Below are 10,898 nucleotides of genomic sequence, written 5' to 3' on the forward strand. Positions count from 1 at the left end.
GGCATGGCCAGGTTGGCCTCGCTTCCTCCAGTGCCCTGCAAGCATGACAACAGGGAGGGGATGAGACGGGACACAGCAGAGACTAGGCCTTGAGAAAAATCAGGTGGTTTTATTAAAACATACTCAGCTCAGATGTGTTGGCTTATGAAGAGGTCATCGCCCCTCAAAACACTACCCTTTTTCATTTTCTATAAAGGTTAAAGGCTTATGGGTTGTTTTACAGAACAAAGCAATACAGTGATCAGAGTATATGCAGAAGGACCCACCCTCATTCATACAGTCCGTGCCATCAGGTTAAACCCTTTGCTTTCACTCCTCAATAGTGATTATGCTGGCCAAACAGTGCAGAGCACATGGGGCTTTTAATGGCCGAGATGTTGGAAATGCCACATAACAAAGGAATGATTTGCTTAGGACAGATGGAAACCATGACAGGAACAATGGGCTTTGAGAACCATTTTCATGAAAACTGCAGAAAACCAAGAGAAGAATGTCCCACACACCCTCCAAAAAGCAGTAACAAACACTCCCCTCCCACACACACACAGGAGCCACTCTGCCTGGAACTCGCACTATTGGTCCATGGGGAAGACCTGAGAATTCGTGGCATGGCAGACCCTCCAGAGACACCAGGGAAGCCAGCCATGTGACATCCTGCCCCCCCAGGGGTCTTCAAGCTGGTGGCCCCATGTGAGCTTTTATAGTGAACATGACAATAAAATTAAGAAAGCGCTTGGAGAAGTACCAGTAAGTGCAGGAGAGGGAGAGATGATCAAAGGAAGAAAGGATGGCTTGGAGCCATCTCCAGCTGCTGCTCCACATCAGAGTACTTCTTCACCTCTACCAGGGAGGGGGCAGGGCTCGCTTTCTTGCCATAGGCACTAGGGAAGAGTCCCATTGAAGGAACACTGGTTGGCCACCATTTTCTAAATTCGATGGTCACATGAAACACCCAGATAACCTTCTCTTCTTTGGCACATGCCTGGGTCCTTTGCCCAACACTGGTTATACAGCTCATCCCACAATTTAATTGGGCCTGGTCCTGGACTCATACTCATAACCCTCCTTAACTGCTCCTGACCCCCATGAAATGTGTAAACCACAGGCAGCTGGCGGGAAGCTTCCCATCAGCGCTCCTCACCGGAAGGGCCATCTCCAAGAGGCCCTGCGAGTGGAGCACTGGCTGAGGGTGGTGGGGGACCCTGGCATTCCACCAACACCAGCCTGGCCCACCAGCTGTGAATTTGGTTCTGTTCGACCCCCAGAGGATGAACTCTTCTTCCCAGCCACATTTTCGAGTGAGCCTAATACTATTTGCAATTAGCTTTGCTTTAGTTTGCGGGGATTGAGGTTGGTTTGGTATTATGTGTTTGTGTATGTGTGGTGGGTCAGGCGGGGGAGGGGAGTCGGTGTTAGCTTTTCAGTTCAGCAGTGTTCACATTTACACGAAATCCCCTTAGCTAGGATTTCCACATCTCCTGGCTGTGAGGCGGCCTTGTTCAGCTACTGTTACTGATCTCTCCCTCAAGAAAGACACGACCAGGGAATAAAATCAGTAAGAGGGATTCTTATTCTCTGGAACTTAAAAGTCTTTCACCAGAGGTGTCTTCCAGTGTAACTTGGCGGAGCAGTTGGGATCTGGAAACAAGGATAACACACTAAGAACTCTGTGCTTGGCAAAGTCAACATAGAAACCGATTCATTAACAATGTGGCAGATAGATTAACTCGCTTTTACCCAGACGGGCTGAATATCCCCAAGACAACCAGCAGCCACTGTGTGATACTGCTCGTGTTTTCATAAAGGCCATCCCCTTTTTCTAGAATCACCTCTAATGAACACAAGTTTCCTGACCTGGCACAGGGTCCTGAAAGGGACCAGGAGGACTTACGAGTAATGCATGAGCAGTTTCCTAACCGTATTTAGTCTAACATCCAGGCCAAATGCTTGTAAGTCAGGGGCTCAGCTTTTCTTGGCACCTGCCAGTAAACCAGCCCCATGAATGACAGGATGTCTTGAAACTGCAAATCTGTGAGTCTGTTGGTCATTTAGCCCTTTCCAAACCAATGCCTCACATGCTATCCAAAAGGCCACGAAAACCTAAGGTCCCAGATAAAATCAGGGCTTCCCTCTAGAGGTATAAGACCGTCCCTGAGTTACATGAAAAGAAAATGCTCAGGGTGAGTTATGTAGCACATGACAGAAAGAATGGAAATCCAATTTACACATGTAAACTGGTTCATGCGTCATTTCTCAAAGAAGCATGTAGCTATGTTTGGAAAATAAAGGTGGGAATGAGAGTGCATTTTTGGATTGCTGGAGAAACAAAATGATGTAATTCCACAGAGGCAAAGCATAAATGATGACAATTATACTGAAGGTCTGTTTGGCATCAGATAGTAAGCCTCTCCCTGTTTTTGGTGTGTGTTCCCAGTAGACAGACGGGAGCATCTTCAATTTCTAAAGATCTCTCTTAGGGAGTGGGGATGGTGAGGGGTGGGGAGCCCGGTACCCAAACAAGACTGGATGTCAGCAGAATCTGCCAGGGCTTCCTAATTCTAGGCTTTTCCAAAAGAGTCATTTCCCAGGGTGAGGGTGGGCTGAAGTACAGTAAAAACCAAGTAATTCACACTGACTGCAACAGCCCTCAATAACTGTGGGCTCTCTGAACTGAGTCTGCACATGGTTAGCTAAGTAAAGGTGGATTTTTACGTGCGTGCAGAAAGGGGGTGGTGAGGGGAAAGAAGACGTATATAAGCATGGCATGCATTCTAGCTGCAAGGGGTGTCGACGGGAGCTGCCGTCTCGCGGGCCGCATCGGCAGCCTCCCAGAGCGGTCTCCCCGTCGAAGCTGTTCCCCAACACTGTACTCTCTTAGGCTTCCTGTCAACACATCACATCTTGATACTTACAGTCCCACCATTGAGCACAACGGCCATCTCAGTTGGCTGATAAACATTGCTTCTGAACGGAGCGCTGGGTCTGCTTCCCAAGCTGCCGTTGCGAAATCCTGCTGTTCGGAGAGCTGAGGGAGGGACAGGGAGGGAGGCAACACAACACCAAAAAAGAAACACAATTTTTCCCCTCTGTTTTCTTCCCCTGCATCAACACCACTCTCCAGGCATCCACCCCCAACTTACTCCTCCCCTTTGTCACAAGCCCGATTCAAAACAAAAGCCACAAAGGGGCTTTGTTCTCGGGCTCTCTGTGGGGCTGGGAAGTTTGTGGACTTCAGAGCTCAGGCCACCCTGGGAGGAAGGAGGCCCAGGGTTGAGATGCCACCGTCAGTGCACGCCTTTTCCCCATGCAGCCCCTGTAGGCCACGGTGATAAGGACATGCCTCGGCATCACTCAGAAGGCCTCGCAACAAAAGACCTCGTCATACACAGATGCCATCCGTGTAAAGCGCACCACCACACCCTTTCACACTGGCACTGTTTCTGGAGACACACAGGTGGGAAATTCTAAGAACAGGGGCATCAGGTGCATGATAGGGTCATCCTCACTGCAAAGGGCCAAGGCAGGGACAGAGGGACTCCCCAACAGGTGCAAGTTTTTCTCTAAAGAAATATAAAAGGGAAATCTGAAGCAAAGATGGCCAAAGGTGTCAGCAAGTTTTACATCAGGGAGGTGGATACGTAGCAGTTTCTCATTTACTGTAATATTCAAGATTTAAATTTCCTTTTTCATAAAGAAAAGCCAGATCGAAACACAAGTCTGTCTCAGCTGTGGGATGGTATCACTACCATGTTCATTGTCAATGAAGCACTGATACTGCTTTGCTGAGAAAAGCCTCACTTAAAAGTACTCCTTGAAGGAAGTCACTTTTCTGGCTTAAATGAAGCAAAAGAGCTTAAGTTTTTTCCACACATTACTTGAGGCAGGGACCATAATTTTCTGATACTCTTAAGTAACCTTCAGAGAGTGGCATCCAGGGGCCAAGCACTGTGAAAAGTACTTTACATACAGTAATGCACTCAATTTTCAAAGTATGATACACACTGCCATCAAGTCGGATCCAACTCATAGCGACCACTCCTTGGGTTTCCAAGGAGGTACCGCTATGGAAGTAGACTGCCCAACCTTCCTTCCGAGGAGTGGCCAGTGAGTTTGAACTGCCAGCCTTCTGGTTAGCAGCCAAGTGCCTTAGGCACTAGGCCACCAGAGCTCCCAGTTTCAAAATATGATAGGTTACTTTTATTAGTCCCATTTCACATGGCACACGGAGAGGTGAAGTAACTTGCCTGAGGTCACACAGCTTGTAGGTGTCAAAAGCAGCACTGTAACCCAGGCAGAGACTCTGTGCTCTTAAGCATCACAACATACCTACCTCTGGTATGCTTTTTACCATCACACTTAGTTATTTAGAAGGAACTTGAATTTAAGGGCTAGCTCAGAGACCACTGGTGAAGCAAACGGTTAACATATCATCTGCTAACCAAAAGGTTGGAGGTTGGATTTTCCCCAGAGGTGCCTTGGAAGAAAGGCCTGGTGATCTATTTCCAAAATATCAGCCATTGAAAACCCTATAGAATTGCTGAATGAGAACATAACTGCTGTGAAACCTTCCTGAAAACACAATAAAATATTATTAAAAAACAACAACCAAAAAAAACCCTACTCTGACACTTGACACTTGGAGTTGTCATGAGTCACAATCGACTCAGTGGCAACTGGCAGGATGGGACCAAAGGCGCTGGGGTGGGGTGGGGAACATATGTTCCAAGACATACTCATGCAAACCCTTTAGCATCTCTAAGCCTTCAAGAAGTCTGTTACACTCTGTGCTGAGCAAGGAGATGCCCTTCCCAGAAAGCAGAGAAGGGGAGTTGGGGAGCAGCACCAGGTAAACTGGAGACAATCCATGGACTCCAGCTCCTCAGCTTCTAGCGCAGACCTGCTTAAGACCAGACAACACAGCAGAGACCTGGCCTGCTGGGGTGCACGAATCTCATTCCAAACACTTCCTCTTCGGAGACAAATGCTGGTTTTGCTGCCCACCTGCGGAAAGCCCAGCCAGAGGGGCCTTCTCCGTGGTGGCTACTTGTGGCTTTCTGGTGAACACCCTTCACCAGTTCTAGGCCCTTGAGCTTGGCTAGAACTACCTCTTTCCTGGCCTGCGGAGGGAGAGGGCACCCTTTATTTCGGCCTAGCCAATCAGGGCATCCCATCTTTGTGGCCACGCTAACTGGCTCAGGGAAGGGCAATTGGGTCTCATCCGAGGTAGCCCTAGGATTTTTGCTGCAGCATCCTGGGAAGTGGACCTCTTTTGTATTGGGACTCAGTGCAACCTTGGAGCTGTGGGTTGTGTGACGCCAAGAGTCAAGAGAGAGATGGGACCAAATGCTGTCATTGTCTGAGCCTCCCGAATCGAACCATTCCTTCATCCCTATTCCTTTTTTTGCTTCAAAATTGGATGTTATATTGCTTACAACTTCAAGAAGCCAGAGTAACACCATCGGACCCGGGTCAGCTCTGAAAAGCCAAGCAGGGCTCATTCCTATGTGTGTCCTCACAGGAATCAAAGTTCATAGGTCAAATGCCAGCATTCTCCTGTCTGGCTAGGTTGGCCCTGCCCCAGACTCCAAATCAGAACCTTCCTCAGGGCACAAAGGGCCAGTGAGATCTTAGAGGCCAAATTCTAACAGAAGGAAGAACACTTCTCTCTCTTGCTCCTTTGGAAGGTGAACATTCATGTGCCTTGTTAACGCTTTCCAAGATGTGATCAGAGGTGCTACATCTCTCGGTGTATTTTAATCTTTCATCACATATCTCATGTCTTGTTGATGCTTAGTAAGCTGGAGAAGTCCTGTAGCCTGGTGGGGGGCTCATTTGGGGAAGGAAATATGGGAGCAGAGGCTGCTGGGCTTTGCAGAGCCATAGGTTAGTCAAGGGAATGCCCTCTCCCTCCAGTGATGTTGGGATATTCTCAAGGAGAGCCCGAGAATCTGGCAGGAAGGTAAGATGTAAGAGAAACGGGCCAACCATAGCTCCTGGGTACTGAGTATGCTGAGACCCAAGAGTACCAGGGTAAGGCCCCCCTTGGAGCCTTGTTCCCAAAAAATACAAGCTGGCCGAGGTCAGCACCAAAGATGCCAACAGCTCTTCTCACCATGGCAAGGGAGCATGCCTGGAGGTTCCCAGCCAGAAGGCAAGGGTTTGTAGAACAAAGGGAGTCCTAGCCAGGATTCCATCCAAAGTAGCCTTCTGCCGCAACTGGCCTTGCCGGGGGCCTGCCCTGCCTTGTCCCAGGTGAATTTTGGTTCTGGAGTGATTTCAGTACCTTTTTTAATTTCCACAAATAGAGAAGTAGAGATACACCTGGGAGAACCCAAAACAAGACAAAACAAACAAACAGCAAATGGTCTGACAACACTCAAGGTTGTGGACCAGTAAACCAATGGCCGCTGAGTTGATCCCAACATATGGAGACCCCATGTGTGTCAGAGCAAGAACTGTCAACGGCTGATTTTCAGAAGATCGCCAGGCCTTTCTTCTGAGGCACCTCCGGGTGGACATGAACCTCCAACTTTTCAGTTCGCAGAGGAGCATGTTAATTGCACCCCCCCCAGGGCCTCCTGGGTTGGTGGGAAAAACAACAAAAACCAAACTCACTGCCATTGAGTCGAGCCCACTGTACGACGACCCCCATTGGGTTTCTGAGGCAGTAAATTGTATGGAAGTAGACTGCCCCATCTTCCTTCTATGGAGTGGCTGGTGGGTTTGAACCGCCAACCTTCTGGTTAGCAGTCAAATGCCTTAGGCACTACACCACGTGAGCTCCCAGGTTGGTGAAGAGGTGGGGAACTAGGGCTCTCATGCAGTTGTTAAGGGGGAATGGTAAATTAGTTCATCTTTCTGGGGGACAGTCTGCAGCATGTTTCAGGATTTAAAGTGAAGACTGACTCATACCTAGGAATTTTTTGCAAGGAGATAACTGATAAAATGTACAAAGCTGAATGGACAAGCACACTCGCTGCAGAGTTGTTTGTAACAGGGGTTTGTGGGGTGCTGCTGAGTGGATTCTGACTCATAGTGACTCCACGTGACAGAAACTGCCTCACAGGGGTTCTGGGCTGTGATCTCTACAGAGGCAGACCTCCAGGTCCTTCTCCCACAGAGCCACTGGGTGGGTTTGACCGGCCACCCTGTCGGTCAGCAGCCAGTGCTTAGCTGTTGGCTCAGCAGGGCTCCTTATTTGTAACAGTAGGAAGCCAGGAATAAGTGAAATCCCCACAGGGTCCACAGGGCAAAGACTGGCAATCTGTCCCCTTAAAGAATACGGCCAAGAGAACCCCATGGAGCAGTTCCACCCGAGAACGTGGGTTGCTGGAAGTCAGGATCGCCTCGATGGTACCTCACAAGAACAACTCCGTAGCTGAAATCAGAAACATAAACGATACTGCCTAACGGGAAGCTCTGTGTGGTTCAAAGGGTCATGTGGCTCTGACCACTGATAGGGAGTCTCTGGGCACAGCACTGAGTCAAGTAAGCACACCACAGAGCAGCACTCAAGACCAGCGGTTTCCACTGGGCTACATTTTAGAACCCCAAGGAGAGCGTTAAAAAAAGGCAGAAGCCCAAAGTCACTTAGGAAACCAGATGCAGGCAGCCAGGGGTAAGTTCTTTAACCTGTCCAGGTGATTCTAACACATAGCCAAGATGAAGAACACTCTATGGTATTATTATTTAGGGTGTGTGGTGTGTATGTGTGTGTGTCCGTCTGTCTGTCCATCCAAGTGATTCTAACATGCAGCCAAGGTGAAGAACACTCTATGGTATTGTCATTTAGGGTGTGTGTGTGTGTGTGTGTACATGTGCATGTGTGTTTGTGCGCACTGAGAGATGTCTGGCAAGACAAGAGCAAACCCTTGGCAGTGGCTGCCTCTGGACAATGGCATTTGGGGCAATATTTGTTACTCTTACTTGCTTCAGCTTCCTACATGATTATCAATGATCCTTTATCAGAAAGGGAAAATTAAGCTATTTCTGTTTGGAAAAGAAACAAGGAGATGGAAAGATAAGTTACTTGGCTTTGGAACATGTCTGAGTGTGAAACAAATGAGGATGCAGGCCCCTCTGAGCTCTTACTGCTCCTATCACTCCCTTTGTCTGCTTCAGCACTCTGGCATCTCGGCTTCACCACCAAGGAAGTCAGATTATCAGGCTTTGACAACACTGATTCTTAACCTTTTTGGGGTCACAGATGGCTCTGAAAATCTGACAAAGCAATAGACCAGATCCCTGAGAAAACAGGAATATATAACAATTTATTCCAGGAGCTCCAGGAATCTTCAAGGCCCAAAAGGAATCCGTCATATCTCAGATTAAGAGGATCCTGCTCCAGAGGCTGGGGAACGGGTGGCTCCACCAGGACTCCAGGGACTGCTAGACTCCCGGTCTCTGCTCAGAACATCCTCTGCAGGGCCCTTGGGCTCCCAAGGACGATTCCTATCCTAATCCCTCTTCTCTTCTGACAACCCAGGGTGCCAGCCCAACCAGCTGGGCTGATGCCGACATTGCCGCCAAATCTCCCACCGAACACGGGCCTGCTGGCCTGAAGCTTTTCGGTAAGAAGGGAGCAGGTCTGACTAAGGCTACACCGGAGCCCAGGCCCTATGCAGAGGTGGAGCCACTGGGATTCCTCCCCTGCGTCTGACCAGGAGGCAGGGTACAGAGAGGAAGCTGAGTATCTCCAGGTGGGAAGGAAGGATGTGGGGGGCCTGGGAGTGGCTGATGGCTTGACATGTTCCCCACCACCTGCAGGGGGCAGGCAGACTATGTTCCAATTCTGGGCGCTCAACCCAACAGGGCTGACTTCTTATGACCAGCTACTGAGCACTGCCCACAATGTAGGCTCAAGAAATTATGACAGTGTGGAATGGGCCACATCCTAGCTGCACGTCCTCAGGCAAGTGATTTAAAGTTTTAGAGCCTCATTTATTCATCAGTAAAACTGGAGTATTAATGGGGCCTGCCTCATGGAGTGGTTATGAGGACTAATAAGGCAATGTAGGTTGAGCCCTTAGAACAGTGCCTGCCATGGAGTCCTCAGAAAATGGTGATTATGCTTCTCAAGGAGTCGTGGAAGGAGCTCTGGCGGTACAGTGGGCAAGGCAGTATTTGGCTGCTAACGAAAAGGTTGGCAGTTCAAACTCCACAGGAGGAAGATGAGGCAATCTCCTTCTGTAAAGATTCACAGTCTTGGAAACCCAATGGGGTCACTATGGGTCTGAATTCACTCAATGGTGGTAGGTTTGGGTTTTTTTTTTTTTAATTATTATTTTAAGGAGTCCTGGTGGCGCAGTGGTTAAAACATTCGGCTGCTAAACAGCCAGAATCCACAAGCTGCTCTGCAGGAGAAAGATGTGGCAGCCTGCTTCCATAAAGATCACAGTCTTGGAAACCTTATGGGGCAGTCCTACTCTGTCCTATAGGGTCTCCATGAGTCGCAATCTACTCGATGGCACACAACAAGGCCATATCACTCCTGAAGGGTTCCTGGGTGGTGCAAAAGGTCTGCTGGATCACGAAGACTGGTGGTTCGAACCCACCCAGCAGCACCACAGAAGAAGGATCACACTCAAGAAAACCCTAGGGGCTCAATTCTACTTTGTAACAAAGTGTTGTTATGAATCAGAACAGGCTTCAAGGCGATGGGTTGGGTTGGGTTTTATACTACTCTTGATAATAATTACTATTATTATTCTTAATACTATTATTGTAGTAAGGGGCCCTTGTGACACAGTGGTTAAAGCGCTTGGCTCTTGACCAAAAGGTCAGTGATTATAATCCACCAGCCACTCTGTAAGACCATAATGTGGTAATCTGTTTCCATAAAGATTTACAGCCTTGGAAACCTTATAGGGCAGTTCTACTCTGCCCTACAGGGTTGCTACGAGTCAGAAGCGACTTGATGGCAGATGGTTTGGTTTGGGTTTATTATTCTAGTCCCTGATAACCCTTCAGGGTTAGCGCAAGTACTGGGAACCTAATCTATATTCTGTAGTAATGATTCTAAGAGATACTTGGTAATCACCTACCACAGGTGCTCTGGGTGTCTGGACCGCATGCCTTCGGCGCACCTAGAATCTTCCTGCAGCAGCAGACAATCCTGTGTACACAGACTGTGTGCACCTCACAGTCAAGGGTGCTTACCCAGACTGTTCCTCAGAATTATGGGGGGCGTTAATGACAGCAGGAGCCAGGAGTTAGTGGGTAAACATCCCAGCCCCCTGTCCGTTGGAGGGTTATCACTGAGACTAATTCCCCATGAGTCGTCAGAGGGGTCCTGGTAGGACTGACTCCCAGCTGCCCGCAATGACCTCCAGCTCATTAATGCACCATTCCCGTGCCTCCGCCTCCCCCGTCTTGTTCTCCCTGCCCTCTCCCTCGCAGTGGGGATGACCTCCAAGTATACTACTTGCACCCAAGCCCTTGTCTCAGGCTCCACTTTAAAGGGAACCACAACAAGACTCAGGCCAGGTACTTCGGGGCTTTATATTCACTGTATTACTTCTCACAAACCTCTGTGAGGAAAATTCTCTTAGTTCTATCTCATAGAGGCTCAGAGAGGTAATTTGCTCAAAGTCAGACATCTAAGAATGGGCAGAGCCCAGATGTGAACTCTGACATCTGGCTTTAGGGTCCACATTCCTATATCCGTGGTGACTGAGGTGGAGAAAGTGAAAAAAGCACTGTGCCTCAGTCCACATCCATCTGCACGTAAGTGCAAACTCAAAAGGAAAGCTACAGCTCTGTGAGGGTGAGAGGCAGGGCTAGCCTGGTGACAATGGCCCAGCATTGCTGTATCTGATCTTTTTAAAAAAGAGAAGTCAGAAATCTGGAATTTTATATTAAATTACTTGGCAATTTTTTTTTTTTTTTTATTCTTAAAA

At 48.6% G+C, this 10,898-nt stretch overlaps 1 protein-coding gene across 1 annotated transcript in view; it reads right to left on the reverse strand.

Moving 5' to 3' along the window:
- Positions 1 to 1,593: 1,593 nt before the first annotated feature.
- GPRC5B (G protein-coupled receptor class C group 5 member B) overlaps positions 1,594 to 10,898 on the reverse strand; it is a 10,584-nt gene continuing 1,279 nt past the window's right edge. The window contains exons 2-3 of the mRNA XM_007954729.2: positions 2,913 to 3,025; positions 1,594 to 1,638 (exon numbers count right to left, since the gene is read on the reverse strand). Of these exons, the coding sequence (XP_007952920.1) occupies positions 1,594 to 1,638; positions 2,913 to 3,025 (158 nt within the window). The remainder of the gene's footprint in view (positions 1,639 to 2,912; positions 3,026 to 10,898) is intronic.

The sequence above is a fragment of the Orycteropus afer genome, unplaced genomic scaffold (assembly GCF_000298275.1).
Source record: "Orycteropus afer afer isolate SDZICR_OR568_19922 unplaced genomic scaffold, OryAfe1.0 scaffold00470, whole genome shotgun sequence".
Taxonomy (NCBI): Eukaryota; Metazoa; Chordata; class Mammalia; order Tubulidentata; family Orycteropodidae; genus Orycteropus; species Orycteropus afer.